The 26627-nt window shown below is 37.8% G+C and overlaps 1 protein-coding gene across 2 annotated transcripts in view; it reads left to right on the forward strand.

Moving 5' to 3' along the window:
* Nucleotides 1-26627, forward strand: part of ARFIP1 (ADP ribosylation factor interacting protein 1) — a 145222-nt gene that overhangs the window by 36441 nt on the left and 82154 nt on the right. Inside the window, exons 3-5 of one of the 2 annotated variants that reach the window (XM_043971841.1) lie at nt 17459-17567; nt 23451-23546; nt 25421-25533. In XM_043971841.1, coding sequence (XP_043827776.1) covers nt 17459-17567; nt 23451-23546; nt 25421-25533 — 318 coding nt within the window. The remainder of the gene's footprint in view (nt 1-17458; nt 17568-23450; nt 23547-25420; nt 25534-26627) is intronic. The other variant, XM_043971842.1, reaches the window with a different exon arrangement.

Raw genomic sequence — 26627 nt, forward strand, 5'->3', positions numbered from 1 at the left:
AGCCCAGGAGAAAGCTTTTGGGGGCACCGTAGCTTACTAAATGGGAGATACATGATCCAGCAGATGAGACTGAGAGAAAGTGTAAGACGAAAACCAAGAGACAGCAGTGTCAAAATAGGCAAGGGGGAGGAAAGTATCCAGGAAGAGGGAGCCTGACAGCAGCAGCAGCTGCAGAGATGACAAACAGAATTAGGACTGAGAAAAGACACCTGGATTTATGAGATTATTATTGACCTTTAGAGAGCACTTTATCCCATAGTAGTGTCAGAAGCCAGATTGTAAGAGCCTAAGAATCTCACCATTTTCCTTAACTGTTTAAATTATAGCACTAAATTGCTGACAATGCCCTGCATGTTTTCAATTATGTGTACTCTCCAGTATATTTGGTAAGTACCCTCCATCATATGGTGTTTGGGTATGTGCCCAGTTTCAGAACATCTTTTGCATTGAGCAAAGTGTGCTCTTTAAAGTCTGTTAACATGGCAAATTCCTCTACCAAAGTCCTACCCTGGTTTGTGGCTTGGAGGTGACTCTAGGTTCTTAGAGGCTATGCTAGTAGAGCACAAATTCTTTCCAAGTTGCAAAAGGCCTTGCAAAGAACAGGCCTCATAGAATGGTAGGTCTGTTGTCTGACAATTATGCTAGTTTTAGTTCAAGGGAGTTCATCACTAGGTTGGCTACAGGATGATCATGTCTGTTTGTTTGTTTTGCCAAAACAAATATCAAAGACCATCTACTAAGATATCTGTGCCAAAATGTTTTCATATTCTATAATCAAAATTGTCTCTTTTATTTTCGTGAATCTGTGCAGATGGGTTTCAGTCTGCCTTGGCCAAAGGATTGGTCACCTGAGTAAAGTCATGGCTCTTTGGCATATTTAAGTAATGTACCAGCTTCTCCAATACAGAGTCCTGCTCTCTTGCCTCCTGGTTTCATAAGTGTCATCACTCTGGGTTCTTGAAAAGTGTGCCTGTGGAACACCGACTCTGTCCAGTTTTAGTTTTCTAGAAAGGCTTTGAGTATAGTTTCAGCAGCAGAATATATCTGCTACATGGAGATCAGCCTAGCTGAACATGAGGAGACTTACCACCTATAAGCTGGTTATGTGATGATAAATTCTTTGGCCAAGGCAAACTCATGAACCAGAGACAAGTAGAAAATGGTCCTTGTTTCCATAATGATCCCCTCATGATTCTTTTAAGTACAGTGGCAGAGTGACAGAGTTTGTAAATAATAACTATTGGCATTCTAGAAGTTAGGTCCTGGTACAGTGACTGAGTGGACATATAGGAATGAAATTATATATGTTACCATTCTTACTATTGACACTGAAAACCAGGAAAAATTAATAAAAGACAAACCATAAACATAGGTTATCATCATTTTCTAAGGAGGTTTAATTAATGCAAATCATTCACTGTGACAAGGAAACCAAAAGGGCCTTTAAAAACCCTCCTTTAGGCAAAAACCATGGTCTTCTTGCGGTTGGGAGGAGTTTCAGCAGCCAAGTACAGCCTTGGTTTAGAAGATAAATCTTAGCAGATTATGGCCATCATCGCCTCATGAAATGCCAAGAAGTAGTTTACATAAAGTTCCATGGTGAGAGACCTAATTAAGCCAGATAATCCCAAGATCATTTGAGGTTGAAACTGGGAGAAGTGTAACCAAGAAATGAAAAATGGAAGAATTCTATAAAGATTTTCGGAACAAAATCTTTTCTCCATCAGTTACAGTAGAAACATCACATTTGCTCTAATACCCCTGGTGGTGCTCCATAGGAAGTAGAAATGACACCAAAAATATATGAAGGAAAGCTAAACTAGAACACGTATGCCCAGAAAATGTCTGTGCTAGAAGCAACACACTTCGGAGGGCATTGAAGAATCCAATCTTAAAATAATCTGAAAGGAGACAAACATTGGAAAAAAATCAAAACCTTCTAATGATTTTTTTTTCAGACTGTCTAGAAACTGTCAGGTACTAATCTGTATGTTAACTTTTCTGTCTCTAAAAATCTTCATGAGAAGAATCTACGCCATGCATCAGAGGCATTGCTGATCAAGACAGGAGAACACGCAGGTTTTCACAAACAATATTCTGCACAGACCACATTTTTACAGTCACATTTGACTGAAAGGTACAGAGAATTCAAGTGCCCATCGTACTTACTGTTTGTTTTATTATTGTTGTTTAGTCTTTTTAGTGGTAGCTGACTCTTTGTGACCCCATTCAGGGGTCACACTTGGTAAGAGACAAGTGGTTTGCTATTTTCTTCTCCAGCTCATTTTACAGATGAAGAAAATAAGGCAAGCAGGATTAAGTGACTTTCCCAGAGTCACACAGCTAGTGTTTGAGACCAGATTTGAACTGAGGTCCTCCTAACTCAAGGCTGGGCCTCTATCTCCTGAGCCACCTATCTCCTGCTGTATTGTTTGTTTACCATAATAAAGCAATAAACTGACTCCTTGAAAACTCTTCCAACAAAGTATTGTCAATATATATGTTAAAATCATAAAAGTTGGCTTTGGGGATGTAACAGCAGAGATAACTTTGATCTTCTGAATGTTCACATCCTGTGAAGCATAGAGTAGGTAGCTAAGTGCTCTCCAAAGCTGTTTGCCACTGTTCTGGAGGATGGTGAATACAGCCTAAATGGAAGTTGGAACTCCTATAAATGAAGATGTCCACCTGATGATGATCGGTGGATGGCATTATATGTATCATATCAAGTCCAGAACAAGGAAGAGGCTCACACTGGAAAAAACAAAAGGATGAAGAATGCCTTTTGTACAAACTATGCTATTCATTTGGATGGACAGCCCATAGTACTGTTGCATCAGTTTATTTGACAGACACTGCAGATGGAAAGACAATTGGGCTCAGAATTTATAGGAGGAGATGTATGGATGGACTTGCCTTTGGGAAGTTATGAAGTGATCTCATCTCTCAACTACCCCTGCTTTTTAAAACCAAAATATCTCCAGAATGTATGTGAAAGTATAGGATCGATAAGTATGTTACAGTCAAAGTATTGTGTATCTGTTAAGAACAGTAACCTATGTTATGCCATTCTCTAATTAGTTTTGACATTTATTTGGAATTTTAAATTCTAGACTTTATAAAACTTTGATATTTTTACCCGAAGTAATCTACTACTTGATTCTGCGTAATAATGTATGGCAGTGGAGCCGCCAGAGTATTAAAGATGTAGAACAGTTTTGTTTAGTTCCTTTTTAAGTTGACCTTTTTTCTTTCTAATGTTTGTTTAAAAGAACTTGCTCCTTGAAAATTTGGCATCTTGTTCTTGACCTTTCAATCAAGTCCCAAGTGTGTTTTGTAATATCTTTCAGTTGCTATAGAAATAACTGTCAGAAGTTCTACCATTTACTGGGAGGTCACTAGGTAGAAAAGATGAATAGGAAAGGAGAAATCCCTCTGGTTGTCATTTAATATACTTACTTAATGTGCTGATAGTTACGTTTGAATTTGTAGGATTGTTTGGGTTTTATTTTTATAGACAGTGTAGAACCTCAAAGATAGTATATAAAATATTAATTTCTATCTCAGTCCTACTGGTTAGAAAATTTTCCATTTTACCTAAATCTAGGTAGTAAGCTAACACATTTTTTAATAAAAAGTTTTTTGGATTTGGGGAATGGGGAGGAAATGAGAGAATGAATAATTTTTAAAATTAGAGGGTGTTGATTTTTCCTTGCATTTTTATCGACATACATAACAAATATATTGACATATATAATAAATTCACTTCATATATAGAAATTTTCTCTGGCCAATTATTTGCAACTAACTTTAGTTATATAATCAGATAACTGTAGCACAAACATTCACGACAAATGATAATTTTCAATTATTTGCTAGACTGTATTATAATTTATAATTGCTCATGGCAAAACTCTTGAAACTAATGGTTTGTGTGGCTTAGCAAGGGGCTTGTGGAGCTAGGAAAATCAAGAATCACTTAAGGGTTACATTTGCAGAAAGTTCAAAAGAGTTCTTCACAACACAAACTAAATAATTTTCTTTTTTCCTTTCTTTGGCAGCCTGAAGTGCCTCAGGCCTAAAGGTTCCCTTTGTCTTAGAAATGGAAGAAATTTATTTAGAACTAAGAGTAACCCTCATTTCATAATTCAGATAATCATTGTTTATAAAACATATATACCTCCCACAAAACCTGAAATTGCCACACTCACATGTTGAAACATTAAGACTGATTTCTACCTTTTGACAAGCAATATAAATTTTAGGGCTTTGCCAAGTTAGAAAGATAGTATTCAATTAAGAGCCCAAAAGTTATGTAGAGTATATAATTTGTAATCAAATTGCTTAAGTAGGAAGGAAAAGAAAACAATACTTATTATCCATGATCAATCTAAACATATATGTTGCTATAATCAGAATTGAACTATACACTATTTTACTTCCATGTTTGTCCCTAAGTATTTACTCTCTTTAAATACAATTAGGCATTCAAAGGAACTGAAGAACTAGTTACAAGAAAGAAATGTAATTGTAAAGGCCTAAATGTGTTTGTATTTTCATTTTCATTTTTCAGTACCTTTGAACCTCAGCTAAACAGTTAAATCAACTGAAACTATAACTTTAAAATATTTTTTAAAGTTTGATGACTAATGACCTATAGATGAATGTTCAAAGTATACAATTTTCAGAAGAATTGCAAACTATCAAGAACCAAATAGTACTAGCTTTTAAAAAACAAACATGTACTTAGGGAGTTAATACAAAATATGAAGAAAGTAATTCTGGGTGGAGGGCCTGTGTTTTACCACGAGGACAGAGATCACAGAGGGTGCAGTGGAAAAGCTGGGTAGGCAAGGATGGAGTTGACATGGATGGGTGTGGAGGGAGCAGCAAATAGTGACTCAGAGGCATGGAGATTCCGCATGGAGCTACAGTGCAGTCTGTTGTCTTGTGTGGAGCAGAGGTGTCTAACAAAATAAATAATAATGCAATACAACAAGGATAATGTTAATTTATTGTGAATGTGCAGCCCTCAGGGATCCATTTCTTGTTAGTTTACCACCACCAATACAGAAGATAGAGCAGTAGACTTGGAGTGAGGAAGCACCTGGCTTCAGATCCTATCTCACTTATCAACTGTGAGACCCTGAGTAAGTCACTTAGTCTTAGGGGGCCTCTCTTTCCTCCTCTGTAAAAAGATGGGTTTGCACTCAGTTTTCCCTAAGACTCCTTCTATCTCTCAGACTGTGATCATGTGTATGATGCTTGGTAATGCTGATTTGATTCTGCATCCTTGAGCAAGTAGTGCCCAGGGGCAGGTTATGGGTACTAGAGCTGAGCAATTAGAGAGTCCCTGGTGGTCAGAGCATAAATAGCTGGATTTCTGGAGTGTAGCTGGTTTTAGCTTCTCCGTCTCTGCTGTTTCACTTCGTGACTATAACCAGCTCTCATAGTTTTAGTTATCTCCACGCAGAGGATTCCCAGAGCTAGTTATCCAGCCCTAACCTCTTTCCTGACTCACATCTCCAACTGCCTTCTCAGCATCTCAAAGTGGATTGTCCCATAGACATCTGACACTCAAACTGTCCATACTCAAGTCCTGCCATTTCTACTTTCATAGCATCTCTTCTTTATTCCTCTTTCTCTCTTCCTAACACCATAGCCAGCTTGATACAGTCCTTCAAAAGTGGACTATTGCAGTAGCCTGCTAATTGGTCTCTTCTTATCAGTCCTCACTCCAATCTGTCCTCCAGTTAGCTCTCAAATCGACCTTCCTAAAATGCAAGTCTCACCGTGCCACACACACAGACACCTCTCCCTCCCTTCAGTAAACTCCACTGGTTCTTTGTTATCTCCAGGATCGAATATAAAATGCTCTGTTGGTCTTTACAGCTCTTCATGACCTAACTCCATTCTACCTTTACAATCCTTTTACATCTTCCCTCCTGGGACACTGGCTTCCTTGCTGTTCCTTACATGAAACACTCCATTTCCTGACTCCTGGTATTTTATTTTCACTGGCTATCCTCCATGCTTGGAATTCATGCCTTTTCATCTCAGCCTCCTTGCTTCTCTGACTTTCTTCAAGTATTAGCTAAAGTTCTACCTTCTGTAAAAAGCCTTTTGTTGTCTCCCTTAATTTGAATGACTTTTGTCTGAGATTACCCCAAATTTATCCTGTATGTATCGTGTTTGTATGTAGTTGTTTGCATGTCATTTCCTCCATTACAATGTGAACTTCTGGGAAGCAGGGATTCTTTTTTGCTTTTCTTTGTATCTCTTGTGCTTAGTGTACCAGCACATAGTAGGCACTTAATTAATCTTAATTGGGCGGGTGGTATCAGGGAAAGTTTCATAAAGGAGGCAATATCCATTTGAAGACAAACTCACCTATCGGTATTCTCCTTTCCAGGCTAAACATTTCCAGTTCTTTTAACTGATTAGAGTCAGTGTGAAGTAAGTAATGGTGAGAGGGCCAGTTTGGGACTTAGGAAGAAGAACTAGGTTCAAATTCTACCACTGATACATATTAGCACATACTAACCATGTGTCAAAGGAAGAAAGAAGGAAAGGGAGGGAAGGAGGAAGGAAACAGGCATTTATGAGGTTCCTACTTTGTGCTAGGCACTGTGCTAAATAGCTTACAAATATCTCATTCGATCCTCATCACAGCTCTGAAAGGTGGATATTATTATCATCCTCAGACCCATTTTATTTTATTTTTTTTGAAGTAATAAACATTTTTATTTATAGTTTTGAGTTCCAATTTTTATCCCTCCTCCCTTCTCTCCCCTCCCTGCTCCCTGAGGCAATGAGCAGTCATCTATGGGTTATACATGTACAATTATGTAAAACATTACCATGTTAGTCATTTTATACAAGAAAATTTGAATAAAAGAAAAAAATGAAAGAAAGTGAAAAATAGCCTGCTTCAGTCTATGTTACATCCATATCAGTTCGTTCTTTGGAAGTGGATAGTATGTTTCATCAATAGTCCTTTAGCGGGGCAGCTAGGTGGTGTAGTGGATAGAGTACCAGCCCTGGAGTCAGGAGAACCTGAGTTCAAATGTGACCTCAGACCCTTGACACTTACTAGCTGTGTGACCCTGAGCAAGTCACTTAACCCCAATTGCCTCACCCCCCCAAAAAAGAAAAGAATAGTCCTTTAGGATTGTCTTAGGTCATTGTATTCTTGAGAATAGTTAAGTCACTCACAGTTCTTTATCAAACAATATTGCTATCTCCATGCACAATGTTCTCTTGGTTCTGCTCTCTTCACTATACATCAGATAGTACAAGTCTTTCCAGGCCTTTCTGAAATCATCCTGCTTGTCATTTCTTTTAGCACAATAATACTCCATCATCATCATATACCACAGCCTGTTTAGCCATTCCTCAGTTGATGGGCATTCCTTTGATTTCCAATTCTTAACCACCACAAAAAGAGCTGCTAGAAATATTTTTATACAAATAGGTCTTTTTTCTTTTGTGGGATGCCTCAGACCCATTTTACAGTTGACAAAACTGAAGAAAACAGAGGTTAAATGCTTTGCCATGGGCAACATTGCTAGGAAGTATCCGAGGCTGGATTTGAACTCAGGTCTTCCTCAATCCTGGCCCTGCCCCTCTATCCACAGTCACCTACCTGCCTAGGGGGCAAGAGATTCTACAGTAGAAGACAATGTAAAGTTGAATTAACTCTTAGGGTCCAGTTTGGGAAGGGAAGAAAATATAGCCTGAGCATCAGTATCAGTCCTCAGAGAGCCCTGAAAGGTAGAGGGCCTGGTGTTCATGGTGAGCATGGAACAGTACATTTAGAAGGATTGCAGCACAGGAAGAAATAGAGTGATAAGGATTATGGTCAGACAGGAATTTCAGGATTTCTGGTCAAGTGAATAGAAGACTTGTGGGCGATGGTGTGATCAAGGGGCCGACCTTCCCTGTGTGACTGAGGTGGAATAAAGGTGTAGGTTTCAGGGCTTGAGGAAGGTAACAGAAGTGGGAGGTTTTTGTCAGCTAATGACTAGTTTCCCTCAGTAACCTCTTCATAGACATCTTCAGATCCTTCCCAGCTCTGAGCCATCCTAGACATTGTCACCAGATTAATGTTCCTAAAATATCAAATCTATTTCGTTACTGCCACACTGAAAACCCTTGGAATGCCTTCCCACTCCATCCTTGATTACTTATCGCCCATGATCGCACTCTGTACCTGATCTTTCACCACTGAGCTCTTCTGTGTTCCTGAAGAGCGTTCTTCACCGTCAAGATTTTATTCATGCTTTTCCTTCTCTCCTCCACAGCTATCCCCACACTTTCAAAACTTGGGATGTTCTCTCTGTATGTTTAGGGCTCAATTCGAGTCCCATCTCAACTGTGATAAAATGATCACTACTGCTAGGTGGCGGAGTAGATAGAGCACTGGCCCTGGAGTCAGGAGGACCTGAGTTCAAATCCAGCCTCAGACACTTGACACTTACTAGCAGTGTGACCCTGGGCAAGTCACTTAACCCCAATTGCCTCACCCCCCAAAAAAGTTATTTAAAAAAAAAAAGATTACTACTGATTCCAACTGACAATCTTTCCCTTCTCTTAATTCTTTTTTTTTCTTTTTTTTCTGCGGGCCAATGAGGGTTAAGTGACTTGCCCCAGGGTCACACAGCTAGTAAGTGTCAAGTGTCTGAGGTCAGATTTGAACTCAGGTCCTCCTGAATCAAGGGCCAATGCTTTATCCACTGAGCCACCTAGCTGCCCTCTCTTAATTCTTATATTCTTATATTATCCTTATGCCTGTCTTTGACACAGTGATGGACTGTCTTGTGTTATCTGATTGATTTATGTCTATATGGTTCTTCTTACCTAGTGGAATTCTGAGCTCCTTAAGTATATGGAGTATATTTATTTTATATTCCTATACAGTGCTAATGAAGAGCATAATAGGTGATAAATATTGGCTAAGTTAAATCGAAATGAAAGCTATGGCACATTAATATGACAGCACCTTACACAAGTATATTGTATTGGATGTGAATTATGCAATAATTGTTACTTTAGCTACAAAAGGCCTCTCCCTCCAATTAAAAACTGAGAGAAAGGAGGGGGAAACCTTAGAACAAATAAGCATAGTCAAGTGAAACCCACACCTTGGCCATGTCCAAAAATGGATGTCTCTCCCTACACTTTGTGTCCATTACTTCTCCATCAGGAGATGGACAACAGCCTTCATCATAGGTTCTCTGGAGAGATGGTTGGTAATATCTTTGAACAGAGTTCTTAAGTCTTTCAGAGATGGTTTTCTCTTAAATGTTGTTGTCCTTGAAAACTCATTATCCGTGAGATGAGCAGAACCAGGAGAACATTGTACACAGTATCAACAACATTATGTGTTGATCAACTGTGATAGACTTGATTCTTCTCAGCAATACAATGGTCCAAGATAGTTCTAAAGGACTCATGATGGAAAATGCTCTCCAAATCCAGAAAAAAGGGGAAAAAAAAGAACTGTGGAATCTAGATGCAGATCGAACCATACTATTTCTATTGGGTTTTTTTTGTTGTTGTTTTTCTTTTTTGAGGTTTTTCCTTTTTGCTCTGATTCTTCTCTCATAACATGACTAAAGCAGAAATATGTTTAATGTGATGGTACATATATAACCTATATCAGACTACTTGCTGTCTTGGGGAGAGGGGAGGGAGGGAGAAAAATTTGAAACTAGAAATCTTATAAAAACAAATGTTGAAAATGATCTCTAAATGTAACTGGAAAATAATAAAATATTTATATGGAAAAAAGAAAAACTCATTATCCCAGATCTACCCACTTTACTCTGCATCAGTCCTCTGAAATGTTTTTTTCATCATCTCTTACAGTGCAGTAATATTCTATTACATTCTTATACCACAGTTTCTTCAGCCATTCTCCATTTGATGAACTCTTTCCCCCTTCCGCACCCTCCTCCTGCCCCCCACTTTTCTTTTTTCCCTGGCTTTTTAATGCCCCTTTCAGGATCAGGAAGTTTGTTTTGCTTGTGACTGGTCTCTTGTAACTGGGATTTTTTCTTCTGTATAGATTCCATTACTTTTCTAAGAAACTCAGTGTGTCAAAGAATTCTAGATGCCAGAAATATGACAATTATATGCGAAGAGGGAGGGTACAATGGAGAAGTCATATTTGAAATAATTCTTTCTTATATGTAATTATATAGTGACTCCGGAAAGGTGTCTTGGAAATGTTCAGTCTCAAAATACCACTTAATGAATGCAGGGATATAAAAGTCAACTAGTGTATCTTAGAGGAATTTTAAAAACCATAATTGAAAATCTAAAAAAGTTATATTCATAAATCTACACATCTATGAGTGAATTAGCATCACTCTTTCCTCCTAGTTGTGACTTACTTGATAAAAAAAAACTCTAGTCTCATTGACATCTACTCTGTTATCTTTGCTAGAATATCTTTCTCCCTAAGAAACGTGGTAAAGACTTTCTTTTATTCTGAGCACCTTAAAGTTGGAAACCTCTAGATTTTACCAGCCGACTTGCTTCCTCTTTTACCCTCAGTTGTATAATGGATTCCTCACTTTCTGCCTCATATGGTTCAAATACTCCCATGGGTCTGTGGTCTCACTGATGTCTCTGTACCCTCCAGTGATGCACAGCACTTATCCATTCTTAATCATCTTGTGCAGCATTTGTCCGCAGACATTCTCTCAACAGGTGCACTCCTAAAATTACATACCAGTTTTGTGGAATATGGTGGAATACAGTGCTGAGAACCTTTCTCAAGTTCTCAACATTGTGAGGGTACCATTTAGAACCCATGGGCTGGCCAGTGGTTATCCCATGCTTTCATCATATGACCAGCCTGTTTTTTTATTTTTAGATTTCTTTGGCAAAATTCTTTTAACTGCCTTTTCTTCATAGTTGCTTGTTTGTAATTTATTAGAGCCTTCTCATTACTACCACACACATCTCCATTGCTTAATTTTTTCAGAGGTTATTATTCCTTGATTTGTAGTCATTCCGCATCATCAAAAGAAAATTAGTATCAAAAAGATAAACTTTTGTTCCAAGAAGAAACTTGGGGTCATTAAAATAACTTTTATTTTCCAAAGGCAATCCAGCCCATCTCTTTCTGTTCAATTATGGATCAAATTGTCCCTTTCATAAGATTTTTCTCACCAGAGAAAAAATACATATATAAACTGATTCAAAGTGATGTATGTACACAATAAGTACAGCAAGGTAAATGGAAACAGCAACAAAGCATTCAAAACTGCCAAGAAATTGACTAAGCCTGACCCCAAAGAAGAGATATGAGAATGTACCTCATTGCCTCTTTTTGGGCTAGGTGGGGAGGGTAGAATTTTGAGGGTAGAACTACATATGATTTAGGATTTGATTGTTGGGTTTAGTTTTACTGAAATGATTTTTTCTTTATTCTTTGTTAAGAGGGATGACTCTAGAGGAGGGGAAAGGAAAAAAATGTATTGGAAAATGAAGGTGATGTAGAAACAAAAGATACCAATAAAAAATTTTTAGGACATACTATAGATAATCTTGTCTAATGTCTGTTTATTAATCAAGCAAAATATAAAATAGGAAGCCATGCTCTGCCAAAGGTGTTTGGCAGATCTAACAGTACAAATCAAAGAGGAATTTCTCTTTTTTCTAATTGTAGAATTTAGAATCTCTTGAGGTTGGCCTAATTGCCTACAGGAATGAACCAATACCTGTCTTCCATTCTGTGATATGACAACTTGTAGAGCCTATACCTTACTCTCCTGTCCCTGTCTCCTGTTTCTCTCTTCAGATCTTGCAAATGGAGTACTCAGATACCGCTGCAAAAATGTTAGGGAAATTTACCTTCATCTTCAGTAATTCTAAATTTACTGTCACCCAGGTCTAGTCCTAGGGGATGAGGAACAAACAGAAATGGCAACAGGCCTGTGTGGTGAACATCATTATAGGTCACAGATCTCCTTCCTGTACCTCTTGGCAATTTGATCTCCAGGAGGAAAAAAAAAAATCCGTGGAGTTGGCTGCTCCTTTTTATGCTCTGCTTTTAGCTTTATATATACAATGGACTATTTCATGAAGTTTCTGAGTCCTTTGTTCCCATGCCCAGGGATCCCTCACTTCTTTGTGCTAAGCACTCACTACTCAGCTTGCAGCTGATTTGGGGTGTAGAGATTTCTGCCTGATATTGAAGGGGAAATGTGACTATTTGTTTACAGGGAAGAGAGATTCTGTCAGCTTTTACAGATAGCTTCTAGGCCATGTTTCCCTGGAAAATGCCCACTTGCCTGGAGGCAAGGTATGCCAGGACCATGAGTCATGGACCTCTTCCCTGTGTTCTTCCATCATTTCAAGTGAGCATTTCAGAAGATACAGGACGGGAGTTCTAGGCACAGCCTCCTGCCTCACCCCGTCACTGTGTAGCTCCGTGCCATCTAAATTTTGTGAGTCTCTGCTAATACCAAGATTCTCTGACTCAAGTTTCTGTAATACTTGTTCAGTCTTGACTGCCCTGTGTCAGTGAAGGCTTCCTAGAAAGTATGCATCTATTGATACAGTTGACTAGGATGTTTTATTTTTCCTGTTCATGCCAATTTTCTTCTTCCTGAATGTCACTTCTACTGCAGTGATCTTTGCCTTACTGACCTTTAGGTTGGTTTATAGTAGTGCCTTTGGGAGAACTTCCCTCATAAAATTACATACCACTATGGTGGAAGGATTCTTTGTAATTTGACTGTCTGAATTCTTACCACAAAGAGATGAACTAAAAGTTTTTGGCTAAGGAGCTGAAATTAGTCTTCCACTTTGTTTTATTTTAAGGCCATAGACACCAGAAGTTCATGATCTGGTTCTGTGTTTCTTGTTCTAGGCCTATACTTAGACTGGTAGGTTAATAGTGTGGCATTATTAAATCAGCAGAGGGAATAGGAAGTTTAACATGACCCAGTATCTAATTGGGACGGGAAAGGACAACTCCACAATCTGGGAGCAGGAGCTGCTGATAGTCCCCGTCAAGGGAGGTCCGTATTCCCTCATCACTGAATCACTGATCATAAGGCCCTGGAGCACTTTTAGACTTCTTACCATAATCAGTGCCTAATTCTCTGTGCATTATCTTTCAACCGAGTCAACTTTTTTGTTACCTACGTTCTCAGACATGAAGACTACAATTTGGTTGCTTGGAGAATCAATTCACTTCAATTCAGTCAGCTTTTATTAAGTTCCTGCTTTATCCCAGTCACTTTGCAAAGTACTGAGTAAACGAAATTATCTCTACTCTCCAGAAGCTTAAATATTCCTGTGAAGGGGCAATGTGTACCCAGAGAAGTAAATAGAAAATATATATCAAGTAATTCCAGTGAATGGAGGGAAGTGGTGACAGCTGAGGAATCCAGAAAAGCCCCATATTAGAAATCACTTGAGATCAGTCACCCCTGGAAGTCTTTTTATAAACTTGGTAATCATTCAATTTAAACCAAATCTGTTAAATTTAATCTACTACCAGCACACACAGGACCCCTCTCTTCAGCCTCTCCAAATAGGCATGACATCCTTAAGTACTTCTATGCAAAGTTTAGTGTCAGCCATATGAAGTGTACCAGGGACCCAGCAATGCAACCATCAGTGTAGCAATCCCTGCCAGCTGCCCTGGGTGGTAATATTACCCCTCACAAACCTGCTCTTGTTCCTGTGGTATGATGCTGTGTTGGTGGTAAACACCATCTTTCACTTCCCCCTCCACTCCCTGCCAGGCCTCCATCAATGACTAGTGATTCCCAGGCTAGGTCTCTGTCCACTATGTCAAATTACCACAGTATAATAATAATTTTTGTTATTATCCTTGCACTTATTCCATACACCACTCTTTCCATAGTCATTTACCACTTGAGAGAGTCAGAGGCTGCCTAGGCTCATTTGGAGCACATCCTGTGTACGGTAGCATATAATCATTGGACTGACTCCTGCCACACCCTGTGGGAGCCCTTGAATGTAGGTGACCAGGTCTGACTATCCCCATGTAACTTCCGTGCCAGGTGACCTTCCAAGAGCAAGAGGCCCTTTGCTAAGCCCTGTGGTGATATATTCTACTAGCTCTTAGTGAAGCTGCCCTCATCTTTCTGTAACCACCTCATGTTCAACTAGTTTTTATTTCAATAGACTCGCTTTGACTGTGGTTAGTTTTTGCCTATGCCTACCATCACTTGGATGGTCTAGAGGAATGTATTCTTCAGGATATTCTTAGGGCCTTGGAAGGGGGACCAGGAGTCAGTGAAATGAGTTCCATCATCATCATTTTGCTGTACCACCAGCTAGGGGGGTGACGGATGCTCTGTAGAGAAGTACGGTGTCCAAGGTCATGGCCTCAACAGCCCAGTGAATCAGGAGTGGGTACAGCATATCTAACTATAACCATGACATATGTAAAAATAGAGGTTGAGGAGTTTTTTAGCCGTCATAAAAAGGCTGATAGTTTGAATAGACAGCTTGAGTCACATAAAGTCAGTTCCCTAAACACCTTGTATGTTGTTGCCTGTTCTTCCAGTCTTGACCTCCCAACAGGAACAGATGGTCTAAACTTGAGAATAATGAGAAGTGAGGTTGAATGGAAAAGGCAAGGATGGTTTATGGAAGATCTAGAATGTCCAAGAAGAGTTTGGGCTTAATACAAAAAGCAATAAGCAGATTTTATGAATTATTATCAAGCTAATCACATGGTGAAAGTAGTCTGTTTCTTCAATGGGGATTTACCTGGCACTATGTATGAGGGAAGAGGTAAAACATTTCATAAATAAATGGTTACATAAATCATTTATTAAGTACTACATGACAGTGCCAGGTGCAGAAAATACAAATAATACAAGCAAAAAGACAGTGCAGTTATTTAAAACATTACCATATTAATCATTTTGTATAAGAAAACTCAAAATAAAAAAATGAAAGAAGATGAAAATAGCATGCTTCAGTCTGTTCAGTCAATATGAGTTCTTTCTTTAGAGCTGGGTAGTATGCTTTATCATCAGTCCTTTGGAATTATCTTAGATCATTGTATTGCTGAGAATAGTTAAGTCATTTACAGTTCTTCATCAAACAATATTGCTGTCACTGTGCACAATGTTTTCCTAGTTCTACTCACTTCACTATGCATCAGTTCATATAAATTTTTCCAGGCCTTTATGAAATCATCCTGCTTGTCATTTCTTATATCACAATAACATACCATTACAATCATATTCCACAGCTTGTTCAGCCATTCCCCAGTTGATGGACATTCCTTTGATTTTCAATTTTTAGCCACCACAAAAAGAGCTGCTATAAATATTTTTGTACAAATAATTCTTTTTCTCTTTTTTTGTAATGTTTTCGGCATATAAACCTAGGAGTCTCCCCCAATCATCTTCCCATTCCATTCTAAATCTCTACATCTTGCAACATAACTGGAGAGCCATCATCTTCAAGCCCTTCTTAATTAACCCAATATATGATAATTTTTCCCTAAAGGCCTGTATCACAAGCTTCCATTGATTATACATGTTGTTTTCTATTTTTCTTAAGTCGAATATGTATTTGTGTGAATGTGCATATAATTCTAGGCAAACTATAATTTCTTTTAATACAGACCATATTTTTTCTCTCCCAACAAATCAGCCAAGTATTCTGCTGGGCATGGTAGAAGTTTAAAATGTAAAAGACAGGGGCAGCTAGGTGGCGCAGTGGATAAAGCACTGGCCCTGGATTCAGGAGTACCTGAGTTCAAATCCAGCCTCAGACACTTGACACTTACTAGCTGTGGGACCCTGGGCAAGTCACTTAACCCCCATAGCCCCACCAGAAAAAAAACAAACAAACAATAAAATAATGCTAACCAATTAGATTTGTTTGTTTTTTTTTAAAGTAAAAGACAAAGTAGCCCAGGAATATCAATAAAAGAAGAAAAGGACCCATATATACAAAAAATATAACAGCTCTTTCTTTGTAGAAACTGTGGAGGTGCTCATCAATTGGGAATGCTGAACAAATTATGGCTTACATATGTAATGGGATGCTACTATGCTGTTAGGGACAGATTCAGGAAAACCTGGGAAAGCTTGTATGAACTGATACATAGTGAAGTGAGCAGAACCAGGAGAACTATTTATACAATAACAACATTGTAAAGACAAGGAAGGAAAGAGAAGAGAAAGGAATAAGCATTTATATGACACCTAATGTTCCAGGCACTATGCTAAGCCCTTTTAACAAATCTTGTCTCATTTGAACCTCACAACAACCCTTTTTGTCCTTTTCTGCTATTTCTAAAAAAAACTTACCAAGCTAACAGATTAAAAATAAGTTAGACTTGTTGGGGGCAGCTAGGTGGCGCAGTGGATAAAGCTCCGGCCCTGGATTCAGGAGGACTCGAGTTCAAAGCCGGCCTCTGACAGTTGGCACTTACTAGCTGTGTGACCCTGGGCAAGTCACTTAACCCTCATTGCCCCGCAAAAAAAAAAAAAAAAAAGTTAGACTCGTCTTAGACATAATGCTTTTATTTCAGTGTACTTCCTATTAGGGTCTAGACACACAGGCTATTTCAGTGCCTGTATAATTAACTGTTACACTTTGTTTATTTTAGATCAATACATAAATGAAACAATTTTTTTTACAGAGAAATGTACACTTAGAGTAGCATTCATAAAGAGGGTGATAAATTTATTGACAGTATTTTGGATCCTCATTATTTTAGACATTTTATCAGTAAGTCAGAAAATGTTTGTCATTTTCAGAGTTCTGGAATGAACTCTTTAGAATGTATTTTACCCTGTTTGTGCAGCAAGGTGTGCTCACTGGGGAGAGTGACAGGGAGCTTGATGGTTGCCTTTATCTCCTTTTCATTGGTAATATGCATATTTTGTCCAATGTTTAGTATTCAGTATAAAACAAAAGAGAAGAAAATAATCCATGTCATTGTGAACCTCATGTGTGACCCATATAATTTATTGACAGAATTTCACCAGAGGAACTTTTGGCAACTCAAGAGAATGTTTGTGGAGTTTTAATTTCTCTTGAGCATTAGTTAGCCCATCAGGATAATGTGGGACATTCAGCCCTTCTTGAACATTAGCTAGGAAATAACTGTCCTCCCTTTTCATCATAATTTCACTTTTTTACCATTTGCCTGAAGTCATCATGTTATAAATTTGAAAATACATTTTTAATGTCACCATGCCATTTAGTTTACAAATAAGGAAATTATTTACTCTCTGAACCTGTGGTACCTTTAAAAGCCTTTATTATTTTGCTGCTTGTGCATCACATTAGAATGCTATGACACCACAAACAAATTCCAGACAACAGAGAAAAAAAGACTAGTTTAAGATATGATTAAGATAATATAACCATGCCTAAGCATTATGTATTATGGGATTTTTACATGGATTTTCCCTTTTATTCAAACATGACTAAGGATTTGAAGCGTTCATTACCAGCTGGACTCGGTCTATCAGAAACCCAAATTACATCTCATGGCTTTGACAGCACCAAAGAGGGGGTCATTGAAGCAGGACCATTTCCAGGTAAGAGCTCCCCCACCTTTTCATGATTATACTCATCCAATAAATAACTCCATTATGTTTTATTAATGTCGCAAATGCCTTAACTATTAACAAAACAGTATTAAGTAATCATCTTTGTAATCTTCAGATTATCAAAATAATCTTTAATAATATTCTTTATATAACCAAGTCAGTATTAACACAGTTTCTTTGGCCATATGCTTTCATATAACTTCAAAATTTAGTTTTGTAATCTTTAATTAAGAGCATAATTATTACAATCAAATATCAACACTGAAATCATCTTTTTAAAGACTATGGGGGGGCAGCTAGGTGGTACAGTGGATAGAGCACTGGCCCTGGATTCAGGAGGACCTGAGTTCAAATCTGGCCTCAGACACTTAACACTTACTAGCTGTGTGAACCTGGGCAAGTCACTTAACCCCAATTGCCTCACCAAAAAAAAAAAAAAAAGACTAAGGGAATGCTAAGGGGTTGGGTTTTCTTTTTTTGCAGAAATAGAGAGGGAGTAGATCTGTGATTTCACTGGTATGGAGGACCAGGAAGTAAAGAAACTCCCTCTACCAATGCAGGTTGGCCCCTTCTGTGCAACCTAATAGTGTTGGAGTCATGCAGAGCACTGAAAGCTGTGCATTTGATTTGGTTTGTGCATTTGTGGGTGTTTTTTAAAAAATATCTTAAGGTCATTGATTAAGGATACCAATAGCCATATGCATCTTTATGACGGCGGGGAGAGATATAATATACTACTACTGCCCATGTAGTTAGTGAACATTTTTCTCATCCATTATTGAATTTTCAGAATATTTCAATTCATTGCTAACAGTTTAGAGCAAAACTGTGGAAATGGATTCCTTTGTCCAGAATCCTACTAATGAGATCTGAGTTACCACAGACTTAATAACATGAAACATTTAAGGATCCCTGATTTTGTAGGTCTAAGGCCTGCCCGATGTAGATCACAAGCTTCTGTTTAACCTAAGAGATTCGAATTGGCTAATGAACCTCTCTAAATGTGGCTAGAATGGCCCTTCACGTCAGTCAGTGGCTGCTAATGATAGGAGTTTGAGAAACAACGCCTGCCCCAGAGGAGCTGACACCTAAGGGGATACCACAGTCTGTCACAGTTTTAAAAAATCGTTTTATACCTTTGTCAGTTAACATCTTCCTACAGGTAAAGTTTTTGTATTTTTACAATCCTAATACATATCACTTAAATGAAGTTATGAAGTACATCACTTTACATTGTATCCTGCCAGTAAATATTTAGAATAAACTTATACAATATTATCTCATTTCATTGTTGAATATAAAATGACACCACCTTCCTTTAATTCTTACAGTTCAAAAAATAAATGTTAAGGCACATGTAGCAATGTTCTTAATCTGTCATTTTATAGAACTCTTTATCTAGAAAAAAATTGAAAGTAAAAAGATTGTGAATGAGCATCTGGTAGTATTAAGTCTTCTTTACCTGAAGCAGCTCCATATACTTTTTTTTTTTTTTTTTTGGTGAGGCAATTGTGGTTGTGACTTGCCCGGGGCCACAGAGCTAGTAACTGTCAAGGGTCTGAGCCTGGATTTGAACTCAGGTCCTCCTGAATCCAAGGCAGGTGCTCTATCCACAGCACCACCTAGCTGCCCTTCCATTTACTTTTAAGGTTTGTTTTTTTTTTACTGAAAAATTGCATCATTTAACAACCAACCAACCAACACATGTTGGATGTATGTCTTTCTTTAAAAAGTGACACAATATAAAATAATGCCATGAAAAAAATCTGGCCTTTTTTTTTTTTTAACTTAGAAACAACTGAAAAACTTAAGCTTTAATAAAGAAATCAAAGTTTCCTTGGATCTTGAAAAAATACTTTAAGGCAGTTTTAAACAAAAAATAAATGTACAAGAATATATTAAAAGGGATGCAATTATCCTGCCATAAGTTGCTGAAGCCCATCTTGGTGTCATATTTAATTTTTCTATTTCCACTGAAGGATGGCGAAGTTGCTCTAGGATCAAAGAATCTGAACAGTAGTAATGAAAGGATTTGACACTAGGACCTGTGGAAAAATCATAGAGCAGTTAAGAATTAGTTGTCTTTGAGAAGACTAATGAGATGGCTTAATAACTGACTTCTAGGTAGGTGATGATTTGTTATTAGGGTAACATTGACAAGCTGTTTTCTGCAGAAGACAAAACTTAGAATAAATTAAACTAAAATTGTAACAGGTAAATTTTCACAATTTCTCGATGAGAGATTACCAGTGAGTAAACATTTATTAAGTGCCTACTGTGTGCCGCACACTGTGCTAAGGCCTCGGATGGGGATACAAGGAAATGCAAAAAGCAGTCCCTGCTGTCAAGGATTTCACAGTCTAATGGGGGAGACAGCATCAAACAACTGTGTTCAGACAATCTGTATCTAGAGGACAAATTGGAAATAATCAGCACAGGGAGCACATTAGAATCAGCCAAGACTTGAGGCTTGACTGTGAAGGAAGACTGTGGAATTAACTAAAGACCTCTACCTCTAAGTACAACTTCGATATCTAAAAACTCCACAGAACCTTCAGAGTTAAGTGGCAGAAATGTGTTACACTGAGTATATAGCTAGAAGTTGGATTCCTAATTTATAGGTGTTCAAGGTAAAATGAAATTGATTCTTTTCTTGGTCAGTTCACATTTAGCCCACACCTTTGACCTCCTGTTTAGCCTATTTGTTCTCTTCAGGCCTGGATTGTTGCGTGCATTTTGTCATGTTCGGTTTGGTGGTTGAGGGGTTCAGAGTGTTCAAGTATTAGTGATAAGGAGAGGCCTGAGAGGAAGCAGCTGACCAGAACTACAATCTCTGCGCACCCAAGCCCCTGGGCTAGCTTCTGGGTGACAGGGTCCTTAGGAAGTGACTGTGCTATTTACAAAGATCACGAGATTAATCTTTTTTGTGGATTGTTTTTTTTCCTAGACAGAACTAATAGAGCATTGTTACTATGGACCTGGAAATCATCTGTGTTTTAAAGCTATAATAGGATTTAACCTGTCTTGGTTATTTATTCTTCCAAGATTTCCATGAATAACTTTTTTTTTTTTTTTTTGGTGAGGCAGTTGGGGTTAAGTGACTTGCCCAGGGTCACACAGCTAGTGTTAAGTGTCTGAGGCCGGATTTGAACTCAGGTCCTCCTGAATCCAAGGCCAGTGCTCTTTCCACTGTGCCACCTAGTTGCCCCTGAGTAACTTTTAAAATTTTTTTTTTCAGTATTGTATTTAGTAGAAAGAGTAGTGAACTTAGATTTGGGGACTTATGTTCCAGTGTGACTGTCTTACTGCCTATTGTAGCTTTACTTATAGTCCATTAAACTTTCTGGACTTCAGATTCCTTAGCAAATATTGATAAGGTTGGTTGGTTTGGTTTAGCTGAGAGTTCCCCTCAGCCTTAAGTGTTTTTAAATACTTAAGCACAGCTTAGTAGAGTGACTTAGACACATATTTTTAAACAGCTTTTACTGAATTTACTGAAATTGAAATCTCCATTGTATTGGCAGATCCCATCTGAATTTAAATTTCTTAATTTCACCATTATCCTGCTTGAAAATAAAAAAATCATTTGATTCAGTAAAGTAAAACTCAACCTTTAAAGTTTCAACAGGGTGTCACCTGTGTATATATTAAAATCATATAAGATTCCGTAAAATACGAAAAAAGTTTCCTCATGTAAAATGTGTTGGCCGTTCTCAGTTGTTTCTAAGGTCCTTTCCAGACATGGTCCTGTGATCCAGCACAGATAGGCTTTCTGGGTGCCGTATCACCCACATTCTCCTCTATCACTGTCACACTTAGATAGCACTCCTCTCACAAATAACCCTGCGACACAGAGAGAGTCAGTATCTTATAGGTGAGGAAGCCTAGATCCCAGGAGGTCGCAGCAAGCTTCAGAGGAAGGATTCAGTCTGACTCCTGAGCCAGTTTCCTTTACACTGTGCCACGGTGCCAAGTGGGCCTTTCAGTTAGACCATGTGTAGTAACAGCAGATATTTATAGAGAGCTTGCCGTGTGCCAGACACCATTCCCTTTTTTTCTTTCTTTTTTTTTTTCAGGCACTGTTCTAAGCATTGCAGATTTATTGTCTCATTTGATCCTCACAACCCCGGAAAGTAATTGCTAGTATTATCCCCATTTTACAGATGAGGAAACTGAAGCAAAAAAGGGCCAAGTGACATGCCCAGGGGTCACTTAGCTAGTAAGTGTCCGAGGTTAATAAAAGCAGTGGGTAGGGGCAGCCAGGTGGTGCAGTGGATAAAGCTCTGGCCCTGGACTCAGGAGGACCTGAGTTCAAATGTGGCCTCAGACACTTGACATTTACTAGCCGTATGACCCTGGGCAAGTCATTTAACCCTCATTGCCCCGGAAAGGGGGAAGGGGGGAAGCATTGGGTAGGCATACCTTCATTCCTCTCTTTGCTGACTATCAAGGAAAAGTCCCATAAATAGGTTTTAATGTGTGATAATGTATTAACATTTTTCACTGTGCCTATGATTATTAATATCACATGAGTTACAAAATGATAAAATGGGGATGACAAAGGTGTTTGCTACAGAATCTGAAGGTAAGATGGTGCAAGATATAAGATTGGTGTGAGATGTGCGATGGTGAAGACCTCTTGTTTGCAAATGATTTATACAATAGCATCAAGCCCTGGAACATGAAGGTCCATAATCACTCAGAAAAGTTTAATCCTACTATCCACAGGAGACCAATCAAGTAGACAAAGAATCCTTGTTTCCTCGGTGGGAACTTCTAGCACTTAGACAAACTGGTGGGATAGTATGTTGGAAGAATGTCTTCCCAGCCACTCTCCACCCTCCATATACATAAGGCAGGTATATTTTGTTCAGAATCAAAATCTATAGTATAGTTAATTTTGTAGCTTTTTTTAGTCTTTAAAGAAATTTATATATTTCTTTATAATTTATAAAAACAAGTGATACTGTTAGAAAGGTGTTGGGTTTTTTTTGACTAGACCATTCATTTCATTTGCAAAGTGAAAACCCTGTGAGGAAACCCTACAAATATTGATAAGCAACTGTAACTTAGAGTCTTAGAGAAGATGCTGGGGCACTGAGATATTAATGACTTACATTCGGGTCTTTCTTACTCAAAAGTGACTATGGAGCCACTAAGTCAGACTGCATTTTTTAGGGTTTTTTCCCCATTTCTGCGTGTGTGTGTGTGTGTGTGTGTGTGTGTGTGTGTGTGTGTGTATACATTACATGCATGCATACATATATGTGTGTGTGTGTGTGTATATATATATACACACACACACACATATTCAATACTGAAAACTGGGTTTTCCCTATCTGTATACATACGTGTGTATGGGGGGGGTATGAATTTCAATTTTTCCCCTGCAAAATAATATATTAGGTCCTAAGTAAACCACCTAAGGACTGATGGTTTAATGATTTTGGATTTAATTCTAGAATGTTCAAATGTTCAAATATTTTCTCGAAGTATCTAAAAATGACTGTCCACTGGGAACAACTTTTGAAGTATATGAGCCAACTATGAAAGGCAACTTATACACAATATATGTTATACACACACATGCACACACATATTCATGCCTGTGTGTGTATGTACAACATTGAAATCTATCTAGCAATTTAAAGAAGATGTTTATGGAAGTTCAATCTAGTAGCTTTCCAGCTGATGCACTCTCACCAAAAATTTCAGCTCTTCACTTCGTCTTTTTGTTCTCATTTTAGCCTATCCTAAAGAAGGAAACTCATTTGTCAGTGAAAACAATCTGTTTACTATATTGAAAACGTACAGTGTATGTTAAGAGAAGAAAAATGGATTTTCACAGTTTCATGTATATACCCTTTTCAGGTTCCCCAGCACCATCTCTATCTTCTGTTATATCTCCTAGCAATGCTGCAGCTAGCAGACTGGCTGAACAAGGAAGGGATGTAGTTGTTCCTGCAGGTATTCCCAGCATTGACTGGATAAGTCCCTCTTTGCCACTGCTGATGCTACACTAATTCCCCACAGTTTCTAATCATTGATCTTGTATTATTAGGTGTGTGTGATTCCTGCTTTTTTGATGGCTGCCGCTTTTAACACTTTGATGGAAGTAATTTGTGCTTTCTGTACGTAGCACATCTTTCTGTCTTTTCTGACATCCGTAGGATAAGCTAATAAACTTGACATTTTACCTTGTCCTGAGGTAAAATACATGAAATGTTTTGCTAGCTTCTAACCTCCTTGCTTAGTTCTGGAAAATTTAGGTGTATCTGTTTATCCCTAAACTCTCAGCTTTGCAACTTTATCCTGCTTTTCCAGCTAAACCGTTGCATCTTTAACTCCTTGGGTAATTTTGTAATGGGAATGGGACTGATATGGGTTGGTGGTTTTCCTTTTCTTAGTTTCTGTTTGCAGTTACCATTGTAAACCAGGATAATGTACATATCTGATAATACCAAATGAGGTGAGACGGGAGAAAAACAATTTCAAAAAATTGTAAACGTATTCAATTTAATTGTTACCTTATCTGCTTGTGAATGAGATTTTTGTATATACAATTTAGACATACTTAGTGTTCTTTTAATATTTTGAAATGGAAAACAGTAAGAAGAGTTGAGTCTGAACATTAGATTGTTTGGGGCAAGTTCAATGTTTGTGGGTACTTCATTTTTCTTTTTAAAAATCCTTTGCAAGGTGTTTTGTGCATAGGAATCATAGATCATAGGGCTGTTAGTCTAGAGCTAGGAGAGCTCTCAGAGACTATCCACTACAGATCCTTTATTTTACAGATAAGAAAATTGAGACCTAGGAATATCCAATGATTTGCCAAAAGTCACATGGGCAATGTGTGAGAGGCATATTTTGAATCTAGGTCCTCTGACTCCAGAACCAGTGCTTATTTTCTCCCTTTGATTAGACTAATTAAATAAATTCCTTTTTATAAAAATGTCCATTCCAAACACTTATTTCAATTATTTGGTAACAAAGTTTTGTTTGTTTGTTTTAGAGCTGAAGCAGTACTCTTTACATTGCCATAATTAGCAAGCTTTGTTTATCAAATCCTTCATTTAAAATTTTTTGTGTGAGAATACTTGATTAAAGAGTAATTATTAGGGCTTCGTGTAGAATCCTAAGGTTTTGTTTTCCTTTTTTGTGTGTGTGCCATTTACTATTCGTTGCCCATTCCCCCTCAGTTAAAGGTATTTGACTAGATAATACTTTTACCTGCTACATTTCTTGTGGATAATAAATAGTATTGTGACTATTTAAATTTGCACAGATTCTTTGAATTTAGGGCTAAAAAGGAACAATAGAAATAATATAGGCCAACCTTCTCATGTCATAGATGAGGAAATAGATTCAAGAGATTAAGTGTCCTGTCCAAGGCAATTTGGTAAGGCAGAACTAGTTAATAATAGGCCCAGAACTAGTATTTTTCTCTTGATATCGAAATATTATTCTCTCAGTTTTCTCAGTATGCTAAAGCTTGCAAATGTTTGAGGGTGAGATGGGAGGGGAGGTCTATTTAGTATGTTAGATATAAAGTAGTGAGGCGATGAAGTTTTGCCATAGTTTAGTTCCTCTTTCCCAGCCAGCATATAAAATTTGCATTAGAATCTGTTTGTAATGCTTGCTGGCATTTCTTAGCTGCTCTCTTATATGTAGAATAGAAGTTACTTCTCCTGGTCAATGGGAAGGTTTCATAGATTTTAACAAGTTGTAGACCTTCACTTTATAGAAAATTCTTTTCTCATAGTTAAGTAATTTAAATAAAACTGTATCAGTATTGGATTTTTCCTTTTTATGTTTACATGTATTTTGTTATTATCGTGTAGGTGACCAGAGAATACAGCAAAAAAGTGGACCAGTTATTTTAGCAGATGAAACAAAAAATCCTGCAATGGAGAAATTAGAGCTTGTAAGAAAATGGAGCCTAAACACCTATAAGGTTTGTAATTTTTGTAGCAGAATTATATATTTTCATTAACCATCTAAATAACTGCAAAGCTTGTGTTTCCAGCATAATGGATACAATTAGCACAAGCATAGTCAACTTCAGGGCCAGTAATGGAAAGGAGGTAGGGCCTATAGAGTCAACACTTACTCAGTAAGTGCTTGTCACACATAAATACAAACATGGTATGGCATATGTTACCTTGGAATGCAGGGAACTATACACAGTCTCATTGCCCTTGTGAAGGCCCCTTCTTTGTACTCCACAGGGATACATAGGCATGAAGGATTGTGCTCTCTATGAGTACATACAATAAAATTACTTCTGCCAAAATAATTTGTGGTTCTTGACATAGATACTCTTCAGATTTACGAACTGGTTGCTTTACAAAAGTTCATTTGGTAAGCAGGCTGTTTAGAACATAGAACATAGAACTTACATGTGTATAGGTAAATTCTCCCAGGAGAATGTACTATAAACTATTTGAGGGCAGAAAAACTTGAGAAGACTTATGCAAACCGATGTGTGGTAAAGTCAAGCCAGAAGTATAGTGTGGAAAAGGAATAAAATGATGTAAATGAAAACATCAAAAAGCAGGTCGACATTTAACTGAATACCTGTATTGACCAATCATAGCCCTGAGAAAGAGGTAAGGCAGCATCTCCTTCTTTCTGGTAGAGAAGTGAGGTATGAGACACTACTGCACAGTCTGTTGGGCAATCTACATCCTTCAGTTTTGCTTAACTGTTTTTCCCCCTTCTAATTTTTTGTTATAGGAAAGGGCTTATTCAGTGGGAGATTGGGCAGTGGACATATTCAGAAATGACATAAAATCAAAGGCATTGACAAGATTAATTTAAAGTATAAAGTTTTTTGGTTTTGTTTTTTTAATTTTAAACCAGCTAACAAAAGAGTAGTTATGGGTTGCATTGTAGGAAACGTAAGTTAAAACAAATAAATAGTTTTGCCAGGGGAGAAGTTTAATCAGCTTCCATTTTTGATGTAAGCCATGATTATTTTTCACATGTTTTCTATAGCTATTAAAAAAATATGGGGGCTGCTAGGTGGTGTAGTGGATAGAGCACCAG

This window comes from Dromiciops gliroides, chromosome 6 (assembly GCF_019393635.1).
Source record: "Dromiciops gliroides isolate mDroGli1 chromosome 6, mDroGli1.pri, whole genome shotgun sequence".
Lineage (NCBI taxonomy): Eukaryota > Metazoa > Chordata > Mammalia > Microbiotheria > Microbiotheriidae > Dromiciops > Dromiciops gliroides.